The sequence below is a fragment of the Anopheles moucheti genome, chromosome 2, assembly GCF_943734755.1.
Source record: "Anopheles moucheti chromosome 2, idAnoMoucSN_F20_07, whole genome shotgun sequence".
Lineage (NCBI taxonomy): Eukaryota > Metazoa > Arthropoda > Insecta > Diptera > Culicidae > Anopheles > Anopheles moucheti.
This window is the reverse complement of record NC_069140.1, coordinates 71868033-71895350: the sequence shown is the minus strand read 5'-3', so window position 1 is coordinate 71895350 and position 27318 is coordinate 71868033. Positions and strand designations below refer to the sequence as shown.

At 43.1% G+C, this 27318-nt stretch overlaps 5 protein-coding genes across 6 annotated transcripts in view; 1 reads left to right on the top strand and 4 right to left on the bottom strand.

Annotated features, from left to right (window-relative positions):
* LOC128304697 (uncharacterized) overlaps positions 1-4003 on the bottom strand; it is a 28413-nt gene extending 24410 nt beyond the window's left edge. The window contains exon 1 of the transcript XR_008287422.1: positions 3920-4003. The gene's annotated coding sequence lies outside the window, so the exon portion shown is untranslated. The remainder of the gene's footprint in view (positions 1-3919) is intronic.
* Positions 4004-4583: 580 nt separating this feature from the next.
* Positions 4584-8920, top strand: LOC128299342 (DNA mismatch repair protein Mlh1-like). Of its 2 annotated transcripts, XM_053035274.1 has the most exons (3): positions 4584-4934; positions 7924-7975; positions 8035-8920. In XM_053035274.1, the coding sequence occupies exons 1-3, from the start codon at positions 4604-4606 to the stop codon at positions 8888-8890; spliced, it is 1239 nt and encodes a 412-aa protein (XP_052891234.1). In that variant the 5' UTR covers positions 4584-4603; the 3' UTR covers positions 8891-8920. The 2 variants fall into 2 exon arrangements, with proteins under 2 accessions (XP_052891234.1, XP_052891232.1); XM_053035272.1 differs by lacking the exons at positions 7924-7975; positions 8035-8920 and adding an exon at positions 5962-6679 and having other exon boundaries at positions 4584-5886.
* LOC128299344 (succinate dehydrogenase assembly factor 2, mitochondrial-like) lies at positions 6677-7349 on the bottom strand. Its single transcript, XM_053035276.1, has 3 exons — positions 7329-7349; positions 7081-7265; positions 6677-7022 (listed from the first exon to the last, which is right to left on the bottom strand). The coding sequence occupies exons 1-3, from the start codon at positions 7347-7349 to the stop codon at positions 6737-6739; spliced, it is 492 nt and encodes a 163-aa protein (XP_052891236.1). The 3' UTR covers positions 6677-6736.
* LOC128299343 (CDK5 and ABL1 enzyme substrate 1) lies at positions 8914-18218 on the bottom strand. Its single transcript, XM_053035275.1, has 5 exons — positions 16424-18218; positions 12632-13493; positions 12254-12444; positions 10252-10456; positions 8914-10180 (listed from the first exon to the last, which is right to left on the bottom strand). Exons 1-5 carry the CDS (start codon positions 16927-16929, stop codon positions 10040-10042), a joined length of 1905 nt encoding a protein of 634 aa, XP_052891235.1. The 5' UTR covers positions 16930-18218; the 3' UTR covers positions 8914-10039.
* A 7845-nt stretch (positions 18219-26063) lies between these two features.
* On the bottom strand, positions 26064-27101 carry LOC128298838 (putative carbonic anhydrase 3). The gene has a single exon (XM_053034639.1). It carries the CDS (start codon positions 27099-27101, stop codon positions 26064-26066), a length of 1038 nt encoding a protein of 345 aa, XP_052890599.1.
* Between the last annotated feature and the right edge of the window lie 217 nt (positions 27102-27318).

The following is a 27318-nucleotide window of genomic DNA, read 5'->3' as shown; positions in this document are numbered from 1 at the left end:
CAAACGAGCAGTTTATATAAATTTTTAATGAGGAATCATGCAAATCAGGAATCGATTCTTCAAAGATTCTTGAATCTTCAGAACGGTGATGGATCATGCCTTCGATTGATCATGCCTAATTGAGATTCAGATTCATTCGTTCAGTACAAAGAAGATTGAATCTGAATCAGAACTACCTAACAATAGTACTTACTATTCAGTTAGTGATAAATTTGGAGAATTACTCTCATAAACTTTTATAAAACGGTTGTGCAGTTTCATAAACTTTAAGTTATATAATTAGCACAAATTACATTAAAATATTATTCATTGTGATTACTGGAATCAAAATGTACTCGCCTCCAAGAGAAGAGGAACTTCTCCTATAACAAGGAATAATAAAAACCTTTACAAACAGGCATGATTTTACAAGTCTTTCTCGTTTCTTCCGACCCACGAGAAAACAGCGTTTATGATGTGCAATTGTGCCAAACCCAATTACGTTAGCTTGCTCCGTATGGCACGGTCCGGCCCTTTGGTTGTACACCTAACCTAGGCAGGTTGGAAATAAAAAGAAATAGGAAGTAACGCTACCGAGATGGTGGGCTTTGAGCTTCGAATCTCCCCTTCACGCAGCTTGAACTTCACATGGCCCAGAGGCGGGCATAAGTTTTGCACACACACACACGGCTGGCGTATGACCGACACATAACACGGTAAAGGTGTCTCCTCGCATCGTTGCACTCTGCCATCTCGAACCCCGCGTATGTGCCACGGTTGTGGGCCATTCCCCGCCTTCGGCTCCGGTGTTCTGACCCCCGTACACACTAACCATGCCCTAATTCTTGTTTACGGACAGTTCGTGCATTGGTTCGGTGATGCGCATTGGTTTGGTGCTTTATCCCAAGCACAGACACACCGTGCTACGCTTCAAGCGTTTCCTCCGCAATTTTGTTTGCCGAAACTACTGTACATGAAGTTGCTAATTTTGAGAACGTATACGTGTGTTTCTGGTCACAGAAACAACAGAAAACAAGAAAAAAACAAAACGGATACAAAATAAATGAAAATGATAACAAAAAACCCCTCGGTGCTGTGAGCCATGCTTTATAGACGAAATAATGTTCTTAATAATAATAATCTTAATAATCTTCAAGTCGTTTGGGTCAAAGTTTAAATTAATTCTACCATCAGCCAAATTTCGCAAATTCAAACGAGTAGTACGCGAAACGGAATGGGACTTGTGGAATCTGTCACATGTGCAAAGCAGCGTATGCAGTTAGTATTTCTCGTCTATTTAAGAGCGGAATACCGCTGCTGAACCTGTGTGCTCGGAAGTGCTGTGATAGGATCTGAAATATTTTTAAAACTCTCACACAGCTGTTGAACTGGCTGAAGGTGACGCTGTTATGTGTGTGGTTGGGTTGTGGGAAAAATGAAAATAAGCAAGGTGGCGAAAACGAAGTAAAAATAAAAATGCCAAAGAAAATGCTTTACATCCATTCATAGTCGTTTTCCCTCCACTTCGATCGATTTTTGCTAATAATTAGCATCGGATTTAGGTGTTGTTTTAGCTTTTCTTATCAATATCGCCTTTTCAAATTGCTGAAGGATTTTAGCTCGAACACAGCCAGGCTTCAAGATACACTATTATAGCGGACCACTATAACCTGGGAATGATCTGAGTATGCCGAATACTGCTGTAATATCGTTTCTATGGCAGAGTTATTAAGTCGTTGTCTGCTCTTTATTTATTCAGCAATTCAAGCCACCTTTTGGAAGACACTATTAACAAAAAATAAAAACAAATGTTTTATTCTACAAAAGAAGGCATTTTCAACCAAATTTTCACCATTTTGACTAGAGTGTGTGCCTTAAATTATCTCAGCTGTCAAATTTCCGAAAACCGGAAGAGGAACAGTGTATCTCGGTGACTGTCTGCATATCAGTGTTATCTGTAAATATTGTGGGAAAATACATCCGTATCCGTATTCAAGTAAGTCGACTCTCAAGAACTTCTTCGACCCTCCAAGATACATGAATCCTTTAATAATTTTTAATAAATTTCCAAAGATACATTAATTTTCATAGATTCATCCAGTTTAACAAGTGGATGATTGCTTCAACCTTTATAGGAATCGATCCTTCATGTAACACACAGTTCCTGCTGTAGCTAATTATAAGTCCCATCCTCCGTACGCTGGACTGACTAACCGGCTACGGATAAATAAAGTCAAAGAAAGGCAGAAATGGCAGATCTAGACCATTTGAGGTTGTTGTGTCGATAATGATGAAGAAAAAGCAGGTTCTACACTAGTTTTAAACTATGGACGAAGTACATGCTGGTAGTCTAGTCTACGCATTTGATTTTATAACATCTACCACGTAGGGTCGCTGGAAACTGGATAACGTTCTCTAATTTCTAATACTAGCTGTCTGGCAAATAATTGAAGGTTTGAATGCTGTATTTCCAGGGCTACTATTTATTTGATAATAATGCATCTTTGAGGATTAATGCATCTTCGTGGAATATAAAATTCATTTATTCAGCTACACAAATCTGTATCGTAATGGTCCAACGAAAATAATTCTTAATCAAGGTAAGTTTTAGTCAGAATTCTAGAGTAGTATTGCAGAAAAAGAAAGGCAAATGAAGGAATCTGTAATAATAACGTTTTGTTAGGTGAATTGTTTAATAGTAATCAATAAAAACATTAGTGTTTTGATAATCCAGCTGTCAGCTGTCAAATTGTAGTGTGCTTTTCATAATAAAGTAATGCATAGTAGGCATGGATTTCACAACGCAAACCCTGTCACATTAACATCGCTACCAAGTTGGCTGCTGCCGGAAGCGAATGCTTACTAAGATCGCGCCTTTTGCTCGTCTCAACCAGCATCCCTATTTGGGGCAAAAACAATCAGCTGATCCATTGCCGCCGTATAAAGCGGACCTTCCGCGTGAGAAAACCAATAGTGACCATCGCCAACACTTCGTACAGTGACATTGCGATGGATGGGCATTGGTAGCACACGCGTACCGCAACAAGTTCGAACGTATTCCAACAAACCCCCTTCAGCTTAACGCACTTTTATGCACGATTCTTTCGTTCGGATTCTTTTGATTTTTAGCCTCCCATTACTCTACCACTACTGCCACCCTTATTCGTACGTCGCTCTAACTCAAACCAACCCCATCCCCAACGGGTCGAAGCACCAGGTACACGAAAATATACCGCCAACCGGGACAGCGGTTTTTGAGCTGCGCTTTGACACGTTTTTATTTTTACACACGCTGCCCACCGCACACGATAGCGACTTTCCGACACTCGGATGCAAAGAAAGCAACGAAACGTAGGTACGGCAGCAACACTCGCGGAATCGCGCGCATCGCAACGGTCGGCTGTCGCTCTGCCGCAATGATTCTTGGGGTTGGTGTGCCGATTTTTTTCGCTGCCGCGTGCTAGCTACTAGGCTAGGCCACACAGCTCTAGCCTCCCCCCAATTTTCCGTCACATCCACATCACCGAATACCGAAAGTGACCCAAGCCATGGGTGAGAAAATTATGCATTTTTCAACCCTTTTGCTGCCCTGTTGTTGCTCTGTTAACGCGCGCGCACACACACTAATCGACACTTTTGTTTCGTTTGCTTCCTGGCGAACCCTAGACAACAAGGGCAAATGATACCGCAACAACAACAAATATTTTTATGCTTCTATTCGCGTAAAGCACTTTTGCCAACAGCACGTACACACACACCACACTTTGCACCACGTTCTATTTTGCTCGTGCACCGGTTTCCCTTTTTTAACACCTTTCTTACCGAGCGGTTCAAGCAAATACGTTTGTGTTCTATCGCTTCGCTTTCCTTCTTGCACTCGCACCCAACATACGTATCACGATTTGGTACACTTTGCTTGTGGTTTACGTTAATTAATTACCTCGGAAAATGGTACTAAAACGAAAAAATAAAAACGGAGCGGAACACTACGGCCGCGAGTAGCCGCGCAACCGGCCAGTTCAACGTCGCGATGAGTTTTGACGGTTATTCGTTCGCATCAGGCCAGTCAAGCGAATGGAGCTGGTTTTTTATGGGAAACAAATACTATCACATCGAGGAGCCATAAACGTCAAGTTTGACAGGCGTGTCAAACATTTCTACCAATAGCAATTTTTTAGCAAAAGCAATTTTTCTTTCGAAGGGAAATTGTTCGTGCAATTGCAACGGGTACAGTATTCGGTTTACCAACTAAACTTTTCACTTCTTAAATTCTTAAAGGAATAAATGAATGCAAACCCCTAAACTAACATAAATTTTATCACATTTTCGGACTGAATGGAAACAAGAATGTTAGTTGTTCATTATTTGCAAAGGGCAAATAAAGATGTACTAGAGGAATAAACATTAGCTGCAATATTTAATAATTATTCATCCTAAAAGTAGACGGTCAACTTTTTCTTTGTGGATCCTTATGATTGGCATCAAAAGGGTTTATACACTGCGCGACAAAAATGCTTAGAAAATAGTCGAGCACTTCATTGTTTTGTTTTCTTCAGACGCGCCAAATTGTATTTCGTTTGTAAATAAATGCATCAAGAGGAAGGTAAAGTAACCGGCGTTGGCAATGGAACCGGGAATAATTCGCAAACTAGACGAGGTGGTCGTAAATCGCATCGCTGCCGGTGAGATCATACAGCGACCGGCAAACGCACTGAAGGAAATGATGGAAAACAGTCTGGACGCAAAGGCAACGAGCATCCAAATTACGGTCAAAGCCGGTGGCTTACGTTCGCTTCAGATTCAGGACAATGGAACCGGCATTCGGCGGAGCGATTTGGCGATTGTATGCGAACGGTTTACCACTTCCAAGTTGCAATCTTTCGATGACCTGTCGTCGATCAGTACGTACGGGTTTCGCGGAGAGGCACTGGCCAGCATCAGCCATGTGGCGCAGCTAACCATCATAACGAAGACGAGGAGCGAAAAATGTGGCTTTAAGGCGTGCTACGAGGATGGTAAGCTTAAGGGTGACATTAAACCGATCGCTGGTAATCAGGGCACCCAAATTACGGTGGACGACCTGTTCTACAATGTGCCGATGCGAAAGCAGGCGCTGAAAACACCGAACGAGGAGTTCCAGCGCATATCGGACGTGGTCGGCAAGTACGCGGTACACAATCCGCAGGCGTGCTTCATCCTGAAAAAGTTCGGAGAACCGGCATCCATTCGAACGCTACCAAAATCCACGATCGTACAAAACATCGGTACGATCTATGGGGCTGCTATCGGGAAGGCGTTGGTACCGGTCGCAACCAAGGACGACATCCTGCAACTTTCGGTGGACGGTTACGTGACGAATGTAAACTTTTCGCTTAAGAAAGGCATCTCGCTTCTTTTCATTAACCACCGGTCGGTGGAATGCAGCGCCCTTAAGAAAGCGATCGATTCAATCTACTCACTGTACCTGCCCAAAGGGAATGCCCCGTTCGTGTACCTATCGTTGGAATTGAACCCACAGAATGTGGACGTGAATGTGCATCCAACCAAGCACGAGGTACACTTCCTGCACGAGGAGGAAATAATCGAGAAGGTAAAGTTGCTCGTAGAAAAAGCTTTACTCGGAGGAAATGCGGCTCGTTCCTACACGCAAGCATTGTTGCCCGGTGCAAACCATCCGTTGGACACTACGAAGGCAAACGAATCAATGCTGGGAGGTGACGATAAGCCTCGGCTAGATTACAAGCTCGTTCGCACCAGCCACAGCGAGCAGAAGCTGGAGAAATTCTTCAACATCAGCGGAAGTGGTAGTGGAGTTCAATCGAAGGAAGATGAACCGCAGGATGAGAAAGCGTTGGAGCCTAAACTCACGCAACCCTCGCCTTCAAGGAAGAAAAAAACTGTTAGGAAGTTAGTATTATAAAGTTGCTTAACGATGTGTGTTTTATCAGCTTCTTTCATGTTATTCACCGACAGGGAAACGAGACTATTCAGCATTCACGCGCTTCGGCAACAAGTTGATTCGGATGGTGACGATAATCTGCGCAAGATATTCCGCGAGCTCACCTACGTCGGTACGATCGATCGGGACCAGGTGCTGATACAGTACGACACCAAGATGTACCTTGCCAAGACGCAACCACTTGCGGCGGAACTGTTCTATCAGCTGTTGCTGTTTAATTTCGGTAACTTTGACCGACTAACGCTTTCCGAACCGCTCGAATTGAACCGACTGGTTCATCTTGCACTGGCCGATCCAAACAGTGGCTACACTGAAGAGGACGGACCAGCTGACGAGCTGGCGGACATTATCGTGCAGAAACTCGTGACGAAAGCTCCACTTTTGCGCGAATATTACAATCTTTCGATCCGGGAGGATGGTTACCTCGAATCGTTACCGAAATTGCTCGACAACTACATACCCTCGGTGGTGTTTCTGCCCATGTACATCATACGTCTGGCCACGGAGGTTGAGTGGGAAGAAGAGACGGAATGCTTCCGGACGTTTAGCCGCGAAACGGCACACTTTTTCTCACGCATTGCACTCACGAAACCCACCAAAGAGTACCGTTGGGAGCTGGAGCACGTGATTTATCCGGCCGTACGGAACCAGCTGATTCCGCCGAAAGAATTCTCCAAGAACGGATGCCTGCTACAGCTCGCCAGTCTTCCCGAGCTGTATCGCGTGTTTGAACGTTGCTAAGTACACAGGGTTTTGTATTTTATGTTGCGAATAAATACTCTTATTGTTAACGAACGATTAGTTAGCTTTGGCGTAAAGATCCGGTTGCACGAACCGCTGCTCACGGTTGTTGTTCTTGACGTGATCTTTCAGCATGTTCATCACCTCGTTGTCGTACTCTTTCGGTGTCGGTTTTACGCCCGTAGCCCAGTAGAAAATGTCCCAATCGTTCGACGGTAGGTTAATGAGCCGATCGTACAGCTTCGTCTGTGCGGGATTCATTTCGGCAAGGTATTTTGCTGCGAACGTACTCAGCAGCAAACCATTCTCCAGCATTCCACGTTTGCGCGATTGGTACAGCAGGCTGCAAGTTTTGAAATTAGTATTCCGGCCGTTAATCGCACGCTTTAAACAATTCTTACCGAGACTTTTGCAACTGAAGTGGTTCATTTTTCTTTTCTTTGTATTCCGGAATGGGGAGCGATTTGTCTTCCAGATCAATCATCGGTGTCGGTGGACGGTATCCTTCACTGCAAACTGGAGCTCCGGTGGAAACAAACCTCGAACCAGCCCGTCCATTTCCCAACACCGTGTGCTTGATGAAGCGCTAAAAGTAAAAGCATTTTAGTTATAATAAAGTCAACATTTGTCACCGAATAAAAATAATTACCAGCACCGGAATACGAAACATTGCGAAATTGTTGCGAACGTGTTGCAGTAAATATTATGTAAAAAGCTGTGCGTTCGCTGCAGGACCAAAACAAACCACCCGCGCGTTTGACGGCAAATGACAGCTGCGGGGAAAAACTACCCGACTACTCGAAACCTCGAAAAAGAAAATGGAAAATGAATTTTCACGTTTTTTTTAATGAAATTTTCCTCCATTCTCTGTGGCATTATGTCTATTCCATATGGACAAAAACTAAAGCAAATAAATTTTACAAAATGTCATCAAAGACAGACTTGTGATGAACAGCAGTGCAGGAGCTTTGAATGTTGTCAATTGTGCAATACAAACAATGGTGTCGGAAAGGAGGATTTTTCACTGAGTTTACCAATTTAGACTATTGTTGGTGTTGAATGATATAAAAAAGCGTTCGAAATGTTTTATTAATACAACATCAAGTGTAAATAAACGATCCACCTAGTAAATATCAACACCCAAACGGCCACGGGGTTATGTAAAATGTTCCCATTGCTTGGGAAGTCGGTGCGGTCTGTGGGAGCGATTGTGTTGCACCGGCAATATTGTACACCGGTTGTAAATATATTCGACCGTAATGTGAAACGATTGCAGCGGGAACGTGCAGCCAAAAGGTACTGGATATTCCTAAAAACCTAAATAAACATTTTACGCTCTACTCACCAAATTTCAGGGAAGACGTGGAGTTGTACGATTACATTAAGGAAGAAGTTGGTTACCGGTTAGCGGATCGTATTTTCGACATCAAACGCCAGTTTACGAATGCTGTCGATCTCGGAGCCGGTAGAGGATACGTTACGAACCACGTGCTGGGTGAAACGGTACAAAAACTCACCGCCATCGATCTCAGCGCGGCCATGCTGTCACAGATCAAAGGTACACCGGGTTTAGATTTCAGCGTCCGTGAGATGGACGAGGAACGGTTCCAGTTCGAGGCCGATTCGTTAGATTTAGTTGTGTCCAGCATGAGCATGCACTGGATCAATGATCTTCCGGCGTGCTTCCGGGCGGTAAATCGGGCCCTCAAACCGGACGGCGTGTTCATCGGTGCGATGTTCGGTGGTGACACGCTGTACGAATTGCGCTCGGCACTACAGTTGGCCGAACAGGAACGGAGAGGAGGACTGGCCCCCCATATTTCTCCCTTCACGCAAATCCGCGATGTGGGGATGTTGCTGAACCGCGGTGGCTTCACGATGTTGACAATAGACACGGATGAACTGGTAATCGGTTATCCGTCCATGTTTGAGCTTATGTTTGATCTGCAGGGTATGGCCGAGAATAATGCGGCCTTTAATCGACCACTGCACGTCGGACGTGATACGCTGATGGCGGCTGCCGCAATTTACAAGGACATGTACCCCCGAAAGGAGGAAGGCGTTTCGGCAACGTTTCAGATCATATTCTTCGTCGGTTGGAAACCTTGCGCCAGTCAACCGCAGCCAGCCGAACGTGGATCTGCCACAGTTTCGCTGAAGGATCTCGGAGAAGTTATGACGCCGAAGGGGGGTTCGGGATGTAAGAGTTGAGAGCAAAAATAAAAACCAAACGATGCGACTAAACGGTCTTTTAGTACGACCACGTTTATTGTTATATCTTGAAAAGATTTTGGTTCAATTATTACGACGAAACAAAAAAGCCAGCCCTTGCTACAAGCACTTCATAAACACTAAACAAAACGAAAAAACTAAACGTGTAACGAACCGATAAAAAACTGAATAAAATAAACGCGAATTATAACAATTCCTTGAAGTACTTGAGCGCATATATGCCTACGTGTAAGAGCAGTTTTATAAACCGATTTCCATCACCATTATTATTTTTTTGTTTCTGTGGCATTTATACACGTTATGTGCTTAAGTTTAATAAAGGGGCCCTTCTTAAGGTATCTATATATATATAGGAAATAACAAAGTACAAAAAAGAATACATTCTAATCGGTTACAGTTAATTATAACTTTCAACGCGTGGGTAAAAGGTAAAACTGAAAACGAATCAAGCTAGTAAAGTACTTCGGGTAAACGCATCCCGCTTGTGCGCGTGGATAAAAAATAAGAAAATTTATCGCAATGAATCAAGGTAAAGTACAACGAGTATAAACACTTCCGGTAAGTACATCATTCTCCGGTTTAGGTAACGCTAGGACAAAGAGAGATGTTTGAGCAGGATTAACTTGCGCTGCCGAAGGAGATTAAACTGTAAACACTGTGTTCTTCACTATATGGCGAACTAATGCTTATATCATTGCAATATAACCTACGATGTAATTACTAACACTAGATTTTGCTTTGCTGCGTTGTAAGTAAGGAGTTAAAAATCGTTTCAAATGTTATCCGGTTTCAGGATCATTAATGTACGTTACATGGCCTTGGCATAAGTTTAAAAATGTTGAACGGTTATAGTTAGCTTTTAAAACCTTTGTAACTATTCCACCGCTAACACTCAACCTTTCCTTGGAACACAAAAAAAGAGGAAGAGATCCTCTCTTGCCACCCTGTAAATCACGATCAATGGCAAACAAGTCGTGTGCAACAAATAGTATGCAAAATCTAGCCCAGAAAAAAAAACGAAACATTTAAAACAAATCACCCAATAAATGCCTCCTGCAGCATATGACACATCAGTAAATGGTTAATCTCTTTGCTTCCCTTCTTTGCGCTCCTAGCCGTCGCCGTGTCCTAGGATTCGTACATCAAACGTTGATAGTGCGGATGAATTTCCTGTGTCGGTACGTGCAGGCTAAACTCCAGCGCAACCAGCACGGCAAACTCGGAAGCGATCAGTTCCTTACGGTTCAGACGAAAGACGCTTTCCGTTTTCTGCAATTGGAAAATAAAATGAAACCAATCACGGGGAATAACACACAACCAACACACACGCGCGTACGCACCTCAATTAAGCTCTTGAGTGCCTCACCCTTGATGTCGTTCAGCTTAGCACTCAGCAGCAGGCAAGCGCCGGCACACAACTTCCGGTTCTCCTTGTTGACCAGCTTGGACAAGATAAGCTTCTCGAAGTAAACGTACGCTTGCGAGATGGTCAGAAAGTCGATACGATTGTCCAGCTTGTTGATGCGCTTCATCTCCCGTTTAATGCTAAAAGAGGAAGTGATCTTGTTAGCCATTATAGCTTGTGATTGAACCATGTTTGAAAGAAATTGCATTGTGCTGTAGCAGTAGTCATTATTTAAAAGCCCCTGGTCATTCCTGTTTGCATGGAAATTAATCTTCTCTGTCATGAATCTTTCGTACAGCTCAAAACGTAAGCATCGAGAGAACCGAATAAGCATAATTTGGTTACTATTTCAAGGACGGTCACCGGACTGTTGTCTATCGCGGAATTAAGTTTTTTTTGTGCCTTATCGCCTTTCGCAGCTGGTTCGATGAACGGAGAAGATGTTTAATTCTATTAAAACTTCCTTATTGCCCTTGAAATATTAATCGTTTTCTTTTTCGACCAGTCCAGTGCGACTTACGGTGTTGAAAACGATTAACAATTTTAATGCAACCATGACGAGCGGGGACACAATGAGGAAAGTTGGGGATTAGCAAGTGATTTAAACCCTTGTCATCTTTTCCAACCGGAGTGTGTAATTAAACAACAGCACCAAGCAAATGGTCACGATGGCCTTGTTCACCAACAGACACAGAAGACAATCGGCCACTCTGCTGACGCTTGACCCGTGTGGCTGATAAAGAAGATTACACTCCGTAGGTGTAACACCACGAAACAAACAAGACGAAAGCGTACCGTCATTATCACCGTCAACAATAAGATCAACACATCTCATCTCGCCTTACCAAAACGGTACGACGGTAAAGATGCGGTATCCTGCCACACAGACGGGTTGATAAGGTTGAAAAAGCGATTAGAACTGGTACCAATTTAAATGCTGTTAAATGTGTGATTTTTAATGTATTTCCTATCACGTCTCATCAGCGTCAGCATATGCTAACACGTGACGTAACGGTGGGCGAGCGAAAAACGGTGTCCACTAGGTTTGTCCACTCGGCACAATGTTGATAAGATATCGATATGGTTTAAATTCATATCGCACGACGAAAGTCGTTCACATGTCGTGGTGGTAGTTGGTTGTTGCCATTTAAACCGTCTAAAGCAAAAGAAAAAGGAACAACAAAGAATGTGCTGATGTGGTGGATGAGGGCTTTCAAAACATAAACGTAGCTTTATAATTGCGCAGCTATGCTGTTCCAGCACAAGCTACGGCACCGTCAGAAGAGTTCGTAACCGGACACAGTGAAAATGTCACCTCCAGCGAAAGACGAGGGCGTCAAACAAGTGTGTGTTGTTCCCGGTTTAGTTTGCGCGCAAGCCAAACAAAACAAATCATGTATGCATGCACTCGTTAATCTGTCCTGAAACAGCTGCAAGTGGAGCCAGCGTGTACCCCCGTGTGTAATCGCTTCCGTAAGGAAACACAAAAGTCTTATCGCGCGACTGATTGTGGAGAAGCACAGTAACACCAGCAACCCGGACCTTTGTTGTTATTTACTCTACTCTTGTGGCGGGGGGATGTTTGAGAAGATTGATTAGAGAGGATGGATTTTAACAGGGGTTTTACGAGTTCAAGTGGTAACGTTGGAACTATTACTGGATTGTTTCCAAGTTGAATTGGAATGTGAATATGGAGCTAGATGATCAAGGCTCTAGATATCCTACCTCAACTAGAAAGCTCCATTTTTAGCAATGAATTAGAGAAAAATGTTCATTTTCCTGTTTTCCACTTCAACATAAAAACGATCCAGAAATCCAAAAACTCTCAAAAATATTTATCTCTACACATTCTACTTCATACTGAAAAACGAACAGAAAAGATTTCTAACTTTACCGGTAAGCAAGCTGCTGCCCTGTTAGACTATTCGATCACTCACCTGCGAAGTTTGCTGAGCGTGAGCTGGATTTGTGGGAACTTCTCGCGGAACTGATCGTTCAGCTCCTTCTTCAGCTCGGATGGCCGCACATAGTCAATGACTGATGTTACGTACGAAGTGAATGTTAGCAGCGTACGATGCTTGCCCGCGATCAGCTCCGGATCGTCCAGAATGTTGGCCGAGTATTGTATCTATGAACGAAAGTCAAATGAAGCAGTAAATTAGAATAAGACCAGTCGACTCTCAAAAGATTGAAGGATTTTTAAAGATTGGGAAATTTCTTTGAAGATTTATTATTCTTCAGATTTTATAGATCTCTAGAGTTCCATGAATCTTTAGAAATTTATTATTAATGATAGATTCGGAACCATTACTTACCCCGGAGATGGAAGTGTACCCATCTTCGTACTCTTTCGAGATGTCCAGCAATCCTGACGACGGTCCACTACCAGCACCAGCACCACCGACCCCAGCCGATGTGGCCACCGTCTGCGACGGACTTGCCGCACTGTTACGATTCAACGTATCATAGTACCGTGCCGCGGCATGATTCTCCAGCGACGCGAAGTTCGTTATTTCGAACCCACTCTTGATAGCCTTCTCGGTGTGCTTTTTCTCACGGTGATAGGCCCGCGACGGTATCAGCAAATATCCGTACGAAACTTCCTGGCCCACCTCACCACCCCGTTCGATGCCGAGCAAACGGAACGCATCGAACGGTGCGTCATTAATCGACGACAGTGGACGCGCACCGGACGGGTGACGGCGGCGCTCGCGGCGCATTTCGGACCGCGATGCCTTGCCCTTGCAGTACGGCAACACCGAGAATATGTGGCACGGTGCCTTCTTCGCCAGCAGCACGATGCGGTCCTCCTGGAAGCCGGTCGGGTGGCGCCGTACGTCCATCTGGTTGTAGTAGCGTACCTCGCGCGGATACGCACCACCGCCACCACCCTGCTCGTTGATGACGACCGTCCGGTTGGGCCTTCCCTGGATGAGGCTTTCCGTGCTGCTGTTCGTATGCCAACCCATCGCTGCACCGCCGGGCCGTTGTCCGGGATCATCTGACCCATTTCCACCACTGCCGCCGGACGCACCACCACCGGTTACGATTGCACCCGCGCTAGTGTTCATCAGCAGTGACCGTTTCGCACCGGTTGGACGCTGCGTGGCGGAGTTCGCTCGCGAGCGCTTATCCGCCGTATGGTTCAGCCGTCCATCGTTGGGATTCCAATTTTCACTGGAGCCGAAAAAGGGGAAGACCAGAAAGAAACGGAAACGAAATGAGAGTTAGAGCGGTCGGTCGTGCGCCACGCGTGCTGCAGGTCACGTAATTTGTCGATAGGTTGTTCTGTTGTGTTGGGTTAAACGTGAAACAAACAGTTGCCAAATGATGCGTAACCAGCTAATTGGGTTTGGATGTTCATCGCGTGTTAAACTTGTGCCGTTGAAACAGCTTTTTTTAATGTATGCACAAGGAAAATCATTTATAAGTTGGTTCATCACATGTATTATGTTTAAATAATATGAATATGAAGCAAATTAATAACGATAAAAGCACTATGATGTTGGAAAAATAATTATCTAATTAAAATGTCCTGGTTCTTGTTATATTTAGTTATATAATGAAGATATGTAAGGAAACAAATTATTGTATTGGGTGTACAAGTAAGTTCCAAGTGTTATCCTCCCACACCACAACTTATTAAGGATTTGTAGAGCAAATTCCTTCATAATTCTAATCAAATTTGTTGCCTAATTTTCCAAATAAAATTCAAAAACTCTAGACTGAAACAACTCTGGAATTTTGAGCTCTAGAACGAAATGAACTGAATTGAAATTTCCTCGAATAAAACGAAACATATTTCCGTAGGTGTTTTTGCCTCGATCGAAACAAGTTGTAATTGGAGAATTTAATTCCGGTACTATACAGGGAATTCGGTTTAAATGGAATGAGCCTATTTAGATATGAAATCCTTTTGCTCTCCTCAACAGGAAGTTGATTCTGTTTTTAGCTTTCTCGACCGAATTTCTAATTAGGGATTTTCATAAGTTTTTTTAAGTAAAGGACAGATGTCAATATTGAAAATATTAAGATCTTGCGAAATGACATTCCTGCCCGTAACATCCCAGTGGCGTCAACTATCCTTAGATGTAGTGTTGCGTATATCTGATTCATAGTCCTGCACCTTTGAAGTGGATGAATGCATCTGAATCGCTAATCCAAAGATTCCATGATTCCATCCATAATTAATGACCTGCAAGGACCCCAACTCGCCCCAAAGAACCCTCCAAAGGGCTTGATCCGCCACATCTCTTGGGATTCATGCACGTTTTGACAGTCGATTCTTGATTGAAATGACACCTCGCTAAAGATTCATACTGAATTACTCTTCTCTAAAGATTCATTAAGCATAACTAATAAAAAGCTGAAAACTTACGTGTAGACCCAATAGTATTGGAATGAAAAAAAAGAACATTATTCAGCATATTATAGGGGCCAGCATATTCCAACATCATGTAGAACAACCCACACGGGTGGAATCATAACAAAAAACAGGGATACGCAAACCAAGATGCAGCATTATGTTACCACGAAAGAGCGCGCATTTCTCTTTTAGCAGTTCGCCGGATGCATTCGTTGGGGGGTTTAAAACCGGCAACGGACAAACACAACACAAATAAGAGAAATAAAACCCAACGGCAGATGTGGGGTTGTTTTGTTATGCTGTTTTGCAATGTGCCGCTTTGTTGTGTGTCAGCAAATGCGATCGCAGGTGTGTGTATGTGTGATTGTCTATTTTGCATTAGGGTCAAGATTAGCAAAAAGAAGGAAACGAACACTATCGAACCTTCCTGGACAAATGCAACCTGCCACGCACACCCTTGTAAGGGTGGAGAATGCTTCCCTGCGTTAATCTAATAAAGAAGGAGACATTTTTTTGTAAAACAAACGGCTGACTGACCATATCGATTGCGGATATGGTGCGTAGTGTTACGGTATGAAGTAATTATACACAGCATCACTACAAGAACTCGAACCGCGAAGGGAGATTTACCACAACGGCAGTGTTTCGTACCTCTGCTTCCATCATACAGCGATACTATAAATAGTCCCCAAGGTTAAGGCACGAGTGATCACGGTTGGCTAATATTAGAAACTTAAGAAGTTGCTTAGTTTTATTGATCAGTGGGCAAATGACTTTGGTGTTTATGTTTGCAGGATGTATGGTAAAAGCTAAAACAAAAAGGAAAAGATAATTAGAATATCTAAACAGGAATGAGATTTTCACGTGACTGGCGTACAAATCATGCACTAGTGAAAATGATAGACACAAAGAGATAGCGAGATCTGGCTATTTCTGGCTAAGTGAGTCATCGTCATCAACCGAATATTGAAACGAATTGTCAATTCTCAACAATCACTCACTTGACTGATAGCAGCGCAAATTTGTGCAGCTGGAAAAATCGAACAACACAGTCATGTAACACAGTCGTGTAACTCGTATCTATGTGTCATGCGAAGACTAGTAGGCCATGATACGGAGAAAGTTAAAAAAAAGTCTGATGATCGCATGATCTCATGATTTCGGCAGGAGTTCCACACTTCAATTGTAATTTATCTCGAAACAATAATGCTATATCCTACCCAAATAGAACTTCCCTGACGTTCCCGGATCACGCATCTGTGTCTGCGTAAAATACGTTATGAAAATTCCAACATTAATTATAACAAATTTGCTTGGAGCTTATATGAATCCTTTTTCAACCCATTTCAGGGATTAACTCACTTTGGAGTAAAATTTACCAATAATACAATGCTCTTATCTCGGAGAATACCTGCTATACGTATAGTCATGGACGAGATCAATAGGGGATGGTTTCAATGCCCTTGTTCCTAGCAAATGTATTACCTTCACGCTAACCACTACTAACGATTCGAAAACGGTACTGGGGATCGACCACTCAGTTGTAAGAAACTCTTGTACTTCTATTGTTCTACGAGGCACACCCTGTTCTGTCACTTTCGGGAAAGCAATACTTGGAAGTTAATAAATGTAAACTGCAGTTATGTACATAAAAAGGTATAAACATCCTATTTTGCCATAAAAATGGTCATTACATCTCAAAATAAGCATAAATCCTCAGGCAAACTACCAACACACATACCGATCCTTGGCCGGTGTGCCCTTGGCCGATGAGCCATTGCTGACCACCATATTGCCCTCGCTGTCGATCCGCTTTCCGGCGTAGCGTTCGGGACTTTTGCTAAACGTTCCAGTTCTGGCCCGTGCCCTCTGCTGCCCATCGGCAGCGGCCAGCGGGTGGGCCGTCCCGCTCAAGCCGGCCGCAGCACTCTCGCCCGGTTGCCATCCTGCTCCCCGTTCCCTGCCGGCAGCAACTGTCCCCCCAGGCGCATCGGGGCCATCCTCTCCCGACTCGTCATTACACGTGCCGACACCGTCCAGATCATTGTTGTTCAGCGCTAGTGCCGCACTGGTGTGGCTAACCGTACCACCCGCTCTACCGGCAAGTGACGCAACGCCTCCTCCGCCTCCGTGCAACGGACCGAGCTTCGTGTCCCGATGGGTACCGTCCAGCGAGATGTTGGACAGAAAGGATATCGCAGCCAGTCGACGACGAATGCGGTTCCTGCTGTTCATAGAACTAGCCATGTATCGGATGCCGGGGCGGTCTTTGTTTTGTCGTTGTTGTTGTTGTTGTTGCCTTGGTTGCTTCACCAAACAGTTACGAAAAAAAGTCGTACACTGCCCTCAGTGCACCTTATTTTTCGGGGAAGGGGGAGCTCTTATTCACGGTCACCACGGTTCCGGCAAAACAACACACTCGCGTACACGCAAAACAGCAGCAACAGCAACCTGTAAATACAGGTTTCTCAGACGGCGGGAGAGTAGGGATGATCGAAGCAAACTGGAACACGCGGCACACCGGTATTTTTGAGCACCAGCGACGACGAACAACCAAACCGAAGGAAACCGAAAAAACAGACCGCGAACGATCAAAACAAAACACTCACACACACACTCCCGCTCTCGCGGACACGCACTCCTGCTACCTCCTTCACCCTTCCAAACACCCAAAACACGAGCTGCAAGCAGCCGTATATCAGTTCGTTTTATTGGGAATCATTTTGATGCGGGGGGGCTTTGTGTGCGTTTTTGCTTTTCTTTTCCTTTCCTTTCGTTACTGGTGCAACCTTTAGTCCAGCACTGCTCGAGGTACGTTGGAGTATGTTCACAAGTCGCAATTTTTCCGGTACACCGAAGAAGGGAGGCTTTTTTCGGTGGTGTGATTTAAAAAAATGGCAGAACCCTTTTTTCTTCTTCGAAACCGCTACCAGTAGGCTCGCCTGCTGTACCACCTTTTCACTCTACTTCTCTTTCTTGCTTCAGCGGTTTTCACGATCTTGTTGAATCCTTCTCGCTCTAGCCGCTTGCGACCCGATGTGTAGCTCTGTAACGCAAGTGCGGGGTTCTTGCGTGTTGTTTCGATTGAATAAGAACTGACGACCTGGTGCGTGAAGAACCGCTTTGACCGATGCGAAGAATGGAAAGGGAAAATGGCCACTTTTCCTTTTTTTTCTCGCTCTGCTTCACCGTAACGTGACGTGGAGGAACGGGAATGGACTTTATTCACACAGCAGCACGAAATGATTCGCCGCCATACGTAAATGCACACGGAAAAATACTCGCAAAAACACGGATTATTTTCGCGCAACAACCACCGTCACCCAGAGACACTGCCACCGCGGGCGAAAGAGCAAAGAGAAGGGAAGAAGCGGTACGTTAAGTTCCTTTCATGGAGTGTTTTTTCCGCGCACGGTGAACGAGCATAATAGCACTGGTTCGGTCGAACGTACGGTACAGATTGCAGCACTTAATGTTTCAACGCAACGCGAGGAGTATGTTGATTAGATTAGGTGTTTGTTGAAAAACCTCCAAGGTCTCGGCAGAAGAACTTCGTATGCGTATGGCACCTTGACAAAAGCTGATCGCACTGGCAGAAGACTGGACCAAAACAAACCAGCGTTTGACAGCTGCTTGACAGATGGAGCACCATTCGGGCAGTTCTATCGGTACTCGAAAGCTCGCATGGGGAATACAAATTGATTAATTTTAATATGTTTTTGGAAGTTTTATTGCACAAAAAACATGTATTCAAATCTTAAATTAAACTGCGTTGGTTGTAAATAATTTCTGTTGCAATAGTATCCACTGAACGTCAAGATAAAATACTGCGTGCGATGGCATTGTGCGGAAGCTTTCGAGCGATGCTAAACCGGGTAAATCTAAACAATGCGTCCGGGAAAAAGAAATTTGCCGTTTCATCGGAAAGGTAAGCAAAAGCAGATGAAAAAATGCGAGAAATGTGCCATATATGCTACAAACATAGTTCGTAGTTTCTGACATGCAAGGTAACTATGTGCGAACGGAAACACTCGGCATTTCCTCTTCGAGTTTGTAACGCGTTAATTCTGCTTAGTTTTGCACCGTTTCAAGTATTTGAACATGAGCTGGCTGATCGATGATTGCGTAGTTTACTAGTGTTTTTAGTGTTTTTTTGGTAAGAACACGTTAGCTTTGGGCCATTTGTTAACATTAAAATTTGTATACGCGTTTAACTCAAGCATTTATTTCTTTCCAGGCAGTAGATCACGGATAAACCGTTTTTATTGTACCGACAATAAACCAGGTAAGTTAATTAGGAATCGTTTCGTTTAAAATCAGTACTAATTTCAAATTGAAATAGCCCAACAATCAACGATTTCATGTTAGATTTATTTGTATGTTGAATTTTAAACAATGCATAAGTTTTTAAATTGCATCAAGGAATTGTTTCAAACTAAGCATACTCAATTGCAATCAGACCTCCATTAGCAACTCCTCTATCACTGCGCATAGCATTAAAAATAATCACAATGTTGAACAAACTAGCATCGTACAACAAATTAACTGGACTATATGTTATCATTAGAACCATTCTTCGCGGCACTGTTGAGACCTGTAAAATGCCTCCGGCCGGTAAACATAATCAGCGATGCGATGAAAAATGTCCCTCCTGAAGAACGTATGCACAGCGTGGTATGAAGGTTAGGTCAAAATGTAACGATCGATGGCTAATATTTCTAAACGCCGCGCAAAAGTGTGTATGGTAACAAATAACAATATCGTTATGATTGATGCGATGCGAACACAGGCGAATTGAAGGTGGCCGGTCTGAGAGCTTCACCTTTCGCTGCGGACGATATATTTTGCTGCACGTCGTCTGTACCCCGTGCTATCCGGCCGGTAGGTTCGCACACTTGCAATGAGCCTTGACATTATGTTGCAAGCTCCAAAGGGTGCTGAAAGTGTCGATACGGATTCTGAATCAATCCAAACGTGCTGTGTTCTGCTTTGGCGCGGGGTTGATGTTTATGCAGTGATATTATTATCTTTTTTACTTCTCTCCTACTATGCATGCTGATCTCCTGCGAAGCTACCACATTCGTCGGATGTAATGCAATGTGTGTAGCAGCAACAGCAATCGGATGATCCATTCCAGTGGAAGCGGATATATCATTAAAATGCAATAACATATTCATCGACAGCCAAACAATCGGCTCGTTATATGGTTATTACTCCATAAGCATGTGTTACCCGGTGGTTTGCTTTCAAAGCCTTTTCCCCTTTCTGAGGAATTGTCCTTGCATACCAATAAGATTACAGTTGAGCTCTGTCCAATCGCACAAATCGAACCACAATCGTACGAGGATCAAACGATTGATTAATGGCCGATTTATGAGAGTGGACTTCCAGTCGGATAAAGACGCGATGGCAAGAGTTTTGAACTGTGGAGCTATCATAATTACATCTCCAATGACTCAATCGATCGTATCGCATGATCTTCATAGCCATCGCTAGAACAATTCACTGCACCGAGCGTCCCGGTGGATCGGTCCACTTTCTTCCCGCAACCGGAATACACATCCTTTTAATGTGTAATCATGCTTCCACCGGGCAGCTTGCACACAAATTAAATCATCATCCAATCGAACGATCGTTAACATCGATTGTAAAGTATATCCTTTTTGCATTTTCCTCGAACTTACCCTCCCGCAGGTCGCTATCTTTGCCGTTGGCTACAGCAAAGGGGTTACAATAGACTAGTTTCACCGCTGGCAATGCAGGCAACACCTCTGGCCCGGTGGAGAAAACCTGTTACCGCATAGGCATCAGCATTCTGCCAACGCTCGGCAAACCGGTGGGTAAATTATTTGTGTACGTGCGTTTAATTTTTAATGGCCCAATCGACGCCACGCTGCTGATAATCGCTATTGGCATGATTGAATTGATAACATTGGCTCAATTTATTAATCAACGGTTAGCAGAACGTACTACGGCGAGATTCCTGGCGGCTTAACGATTCCCTTATGGTGGCACCATTATCGAGGCTACTAATTGGCTTGTTTGTTCTTAATGCCGTGTTCCTTCTTGCACGTACGGTGCAAGGAAATCCGTACGCGGGTAAGCTGAGCTTTTGCACCGGATCGTCTTTGATGTCAGATTTCATTCTCTGTTGCAAAATGTGTGGTAAGGTAATGGATAAGCGGAAGGGCTGTTAGTTTCAAAGCAGTATTTAACTATTGTATTACTAGTTTCAGGGAAATTTAATATCAATAATTAGGAGCACGCTTGGGCGAAAAACCACTGGCCCTGGCGGCCCATCTTTCCGGTGTGCCGATAAGCGTGCGTACGATCCGTGGGCAGTTTAGATCAATCCGTTAGGCTCAACTGTACTTCGGTAATCGTGTCCGTGGTTGTGGAGCGATCTGATAAGACAATCTGTGGACACTGTGTAAATAATGACCGATAGATCGGGCCCCATCATTCAAACGTGATGCTTATCTCGCTAGGAATCGCTGGTTGACAAGATGAGCGAAAGGGACGGGGCTTCGCTGAGAGCGTCAAGAATTTATATCTGGTTTATTGAAATAAGGGGTTAGTTCAAAGTCTTTTTTCCCTCTCTGCACCACGAATGGATAGCTTTAATCGACAGATAGGTCCGAAAGAAACCAGAAAAAGAATGGACATTAAAAAGGGAAAAAGGACGAGGAAAAAATCACTTTGTGAAAGGAATGAAAGTCCTTCACGCAGCAAAACCGATGCCGCAATATTTTCTTCATAAGTCCAGTGGGAACATTTTCAAAAGAGCTCTTTAAACCGTCTGATGGTACTTTTATGTAGCTTAAATCACTAAACAATACACAGTACGGCACAGTCTGTGCACTGTTATGTGCAAGATATTTGAAGAAGAATAAAACTTCAATCTTGTAAACCTCACATTGTGGATGTCCTTAACGGCAGTCAACCAGCTCTGTAACATAAGCGAAAGTTATGCCCGCATCGTCTGCATGCGAATCCCAAGCAAAGCGAGCGTGAAACTATGCACAACTTGTGCGGTGTATATGGTTGGATCTGCTGCTGTCAGTTGTTTCTTGCACGAAATTTGGTGCACAAAACCGCATTCGCCAGTTTCGTGAGCAATGACGAAAGAATGCTTTCGGTGAACATTCCTTATCGGTAGATAAGTCTTTCTTTGTGCGTTGCTTTGTGATGCGTGGCGGTGGTGTAAAAGCTTTAGTCTGCCGATGCCGAGTCTGACGAGCAGCAAGTAATAACCAGAAGGCTTTATTACTTTTTGATAGCACACAGGGATATGATGTGTTATTATCGTTTGGTTCCATAGGAACCGGATGTAGAAATTCTTTGCCTACATGTGTAAAGCTTAACGATGGTAAATTGATAAGAATTGGCATAGAATGGTGTCTGGCGCGTTTGAAATTTAATTTAAAAAGGTACAGTAGAACGACGATTATTCCGGACCTGATTAACCGGTGGTCGGATAATCCGTGAGTGAGTTAATAAATTACAGCTAGTAGAAAAGTTGACCCGAGAGGAGTTTTGAGAGTTTGATTTTAAGAGTTTATTTAGGTAAACACACTCATAAACAATAACTTCTAATATTATAAACTTTTGAATGCTTTGAATACCTGTCATCATCATCTTCAATTATTGCACGTAAAAAGTTGAAGGTCTGCTATCTCTGGAACTTAATTAACCACCTTGTGGCCGGTTCAAAGTTGCCCGAATAATCGAAGTTCTATAAATAAATTGTTCTGTAAATAATTGAAATTTATAAGTCTTGTCTTCAGAGGGAAATTTACCCTTCTCGAGGCCTCAAGCGGTCGTGCCTAATGGGACCTTTAACCGACTCCTAAAAGTATGTTTATAATTTTAAATATTGCACAGTAATACTTGAAATAAATCAATAAATAATAAATAATAAGTGCTTCTGCCACATTCAAGATTGGCATTCTTCTGCTTTTTTTCCCGGCGCAAGAACCTCGAGAGGTCTAGAAGGTCTGCTATTTCTGGCCTTACTTGATTACTTTTACACGTAGCTGGATAATTAGTACTGCGTACGGTGAATTGATCCGGATGGGATTTTGGACCGGTCCTTTCGTGCGAAGACCGGCTACCAAATATACCAACGGGGCCACCCCAAAGATGGGCATGATCAATCATATTTTAACCTACATTATAGTCAGGGTTATATTATAAGAATGGTTCATAATATTACTCATGCTATTTTATATACAACTCTGTTGGTTTTAACGCCCTAGGATTTTTTTCTTAAACTGAAACGTTGTGGTATTATTATTAGAAATCATTAGAAATTTACTACTTATTTTTAATTTTATTTTCTTTTAATTTCTTTTTAAATTTAATTTTAAGTTGAATTTATTATTATTAGATTTTTTTTGTTTACACAAGAGTTTTATACTTCCTTAAATAAACCTCATAAATTAAAACATATTACAACCTTACTGCTCGTTACGGTCTAGTTATGGCTTAGATACTTAGATAACATGTATAAAAAATGGGTGACATAAAACCATGTCGAAAACATACTTTTAAGTTATCCTTACTGCATCTGTGAGCTGTTGCATGTTGCATGTTGCATGCAAATTTGGATTGAAAACATCAGCAGTGCTTAATCAAGCTGTGTGTAATTGCTTCCCGCTAAAAGCATTAAAACTTGATTGTGGAATACGGAAATAAATTGTTGTGCAGTCTGGATCCAGCTCAAATACAACTTACCAGCTTACAAATCCTTTGATGTTAATGATGTTAATAAAAGCTGTCCACTGATTAATAGGATAGAAATAGAAATAACGTTGTGTTGGAGGCGGGGCTCTTGGTATAATCCTTTCGTTTTAATATTTTCTCAAATATGCTGATATTTCAGTGCAATATTGGTACGTGCAGAAACAAAACAGAAAAATTACTTTTCTATAAATATAATATAGGTCTGATCCCCTGCGGTCACTCAGTCCGCTTGTATAAAGATCTACCTCTGGTTAATATTTGATTCAATGTAATGTGATAAGTGACCATAATAGTGACAAAAATCACAATACGGTTATTTTCTCATCCAAATGGTATAATCTTATTAATTTTGTATTGCAAATTGCATACTTTGAGGCGAACATTTCGTAACAGGATAAATTGAACAACATAACAATTGCAAAATTGAAATGGAGATAATATGCTGAGCATGTCGATGACGCCACTTGATCGTTTAAATTTAAAAAGATAAACAAATAATATAATGAAATACAATAAAATAAAAAATGTAATCTTATCATAAGATACTTCCGTCTTGCTCAAGCCTGTTTTGGGGTAAGAGGTGGAACTCATCGTCATTTATAAAAGTAATATGAAGTCGAATAAAGCCAGGAATTGCAGGGGCTACACCTCCTGTGGTTGTTGTGCCGATAAAAAAAGAAGAAAGTACTGAAGATACTGTTTAGGGAATCGCAGAAAGAGCAAATCAAATTAATTATTTTATACAATGCAACATTGTTGTTTGTTATGATTAAATATAGGAAGAGACAAATGGTACAGATTTATCATACTTATGCTAATTGCAATTTCGTTCGCTAATGAAGTGGAAGTGCCTTCAAAACGGCGATCGCAAACTACGTTGCTTGTCAAGAACCGCTTGGAGTTACGCTCTGCATTAAGCCCTTCGCACGATTAGATATTTCGGCCGGTGCATGGTTTGCGGTGCATATAATTTCGATCGGTTTTATTAAAAACCAATCCGTGGAATAAATTATTGCTTCCTTGTGTGTGATGACATCGATTATCCCATCAGCCCTTTTAATGTTTTGTTCCTTCCATCTTGTAAGAGCGTTGAACTGAAAGTGCCGCCCGTTCTGGTGCACCAACGCAACACTGAGGGGTATTTTTTTTTCGGTTGGCTTTAATCGTTGTTTTTATGCTCGATTAAGTGCAACCCGGGCCGAAAAGTAGTGTTGCTGCCATTGGCGAAGGATTTGTTTGCTTATTTCTCGTCCGGCAGAAGATTGATGCATCGTTGGGTGCACTTTGCAGCTCGTCATTCCACCGGCGGTCGCCGGCCCTACGTAGTGCATTCATCCGCCGTCCAAACATCTGCCATTCATTCGAACCGACAGCGCGACAGAAAGCGAAAATCTGTACCACCGTGTGTCCGGTGGTAACGATATCTTAATCCATTACCTTGAACTTCAGCGTTCCCAACCGTGTTCGGTCCCTGCTGGATGGACATTCGAGGCGGTAAGCTGCATCTTGCAGCTTTACCAACTCGTCTCCGTTGTGGCTGAGTGGAATCCTTTTTTCCGACTCCGGAATTGATAGTAATGAAAAGGAAAATAAAAGCATAAGGAGAGCAAATAGGGAGCGCTTCTTTTTTTTGTGTTAACTCAAATTGCTCCACCAAATGAAGCTGAAATGTCAGATTTGGAATTTATTTCACCTTTTAGCCATTCCATTTGATACGCAAAAGGGCTCTTCTTGTCAGCGAACTTGCGAACGGCAATCGATGGTGAGCGTTTCTCGAAACACCCTGTTCAAGGGCGTCGGGTCCTTATCAGGATTAGGTGCGGATAAGCAGCGCGCTGATTGAAAGCGACATGTGTGAGATGATTGGAGAAAACTCTGGAGAAGTTATTCAGCAGAAAAACATAAAACCTCGAACCTTGGCCGAATTCGTGAGTTTGGTATGAGCGGCAAGGTGTGCATGTTTCGAAAGTGTAAAGAAAGGGCAAGGCTAGTCGAGATTTTGGTGTACGTAATAGTGTATTCCATTGTTTAATGATTATATGATTGACCACTTCTCTAAGATATTTGTGCAACTCAGTGAAATAACAATATTATCTCACTTTCTTTTCCTCTCGAGCAGCTTCATATGAGCCTTCAACAGGCAAACAGTTCTAGCAATAATCGCATTTTTCACCACTAATTGATAAAATGTTCAAGAAAGTTCACCAACACTTTAAATCTGGCACGTTGGTTTTAATAGCTGCTGTGCTAAATATTAATGTTTATTACAAAATTAAGTTTAATGATAATGCGCATAGTGCTAATTGCTCTTTGGTATAGCTGGTTGAATTAATTATGTCCTTTTAGACATCACAGTTAGCGTCTAGACCTTTAGTCCTGTTTGTCCTTATCGTAATGAATAAATTAGCATTAACTGTGCGGTTCTTGAATTCTCCTTTAAATCTTACAACTTGAGAGGTTCTTATCTAATCTCATAATGTTTTGTATATAAAAATCACGAAACTCCTGGGCTGCTTTGTTCTGTTTTTAAAAAGGTACAATAAAAGGGATAGATATCCCTTTCTTAAAGGTTAAAATTTATTAGAATGAAAAAGAAATTTAAAATTTATAAGCATAAGCGTCAAAATGATTAAACATTAACTCTCAAAACTTGTGGTGGACTCTTTATCAGGACAAAGGGTCTTAGCCGCGTCGTCGGACTTTTTCTTGGCAAGGTATTCACGCACCTTCGCAATATACTGACGGCATGCATCTGGTGAGCTCCAATCCACCGGCTGACGGTCAACGATCCAGCGTGTGTGCGCGAACTTTTGCGGCGGTTCAATCAGAAGCGTGCTAACCGCCATCGGTGTGCGTGGATTCACGTGGAACAGGTGTCTGCCCTTTGACGGACCGGTGTCCGATGGCTGCAGATTGTGGTGAGGGCGCATTCGACGATCCAGTAACCGATTGAACTGCTTCAGCTGATGAAAGTCGATTGGTTCCTGGGTACGCGATATCATCCACAGCATCGGAGCTACCTGTGGTCCATTCCGGGTGCCTCCCCAGTACAGGAAGTACTCGTCTACGAACGCGTGGAAGAGGTCAATCAGTGGGAATGGTTCGAGCTTGGTGTACGATTCTGGCAATACCGTACTGCCGAGTCCCTTTACGACCGGGTCAATGAAACGGTTCGGATTCGATTTCAAATTGAACAAGTACACCAAACACAAAATACCGCCAGGCACGGACAGTGCCTCATCCTGGTCGCCGAATCGTTCGGCAAAATGAATGATATGCATCTCGAGTGGCAATCGGTAGCCGTCGATAGTATGCTCACTTCCGTCGAGTGCCGTTTGGCCCCAGTGGAAGTGTAGCTGCGAGAAGAGATAACGCCCATCCAGCGCGCCACCCTCCAGCGAAGGACTTTCGCCATTCCAACGTGCGCTTAAAATAACTGTCTCACCCGTGTTGGTCAGCTTTACGCTGGCCGGAAGAGTTTCGTAGCGATTCCAACGGAGAGCAGGAAGTTCTATACGTTCCGCCCGGCCCACGTTAATGTCGATGGGTGCGGGTTGGTACGCCTCGACGGATGCTAGCGACCACACCAAGGCTTCGTTTTCGAGTGAAATGGCCGACCTTGATTCGAGCGGTTGTTGATCATCCGGTTCGGGTTCATCAGGCGTTTGCATCATTTTAGAACGGTTAGATTTTGATACAGTACGGTTGGTTGCGAAAGTGAGTTGCTTCGATTGTAATGGTTATTGAAAGTGATGTAGTTAGCACGGCATATGAACGAGCACAAAACCAGAATATGAAAGGGATAGCAGATTGCACCAAGGGCTTACACAAATGCAATAACAAATGTATATTTGATCTGTTATTTGATTATTAGTAATTTTATTTACCAAA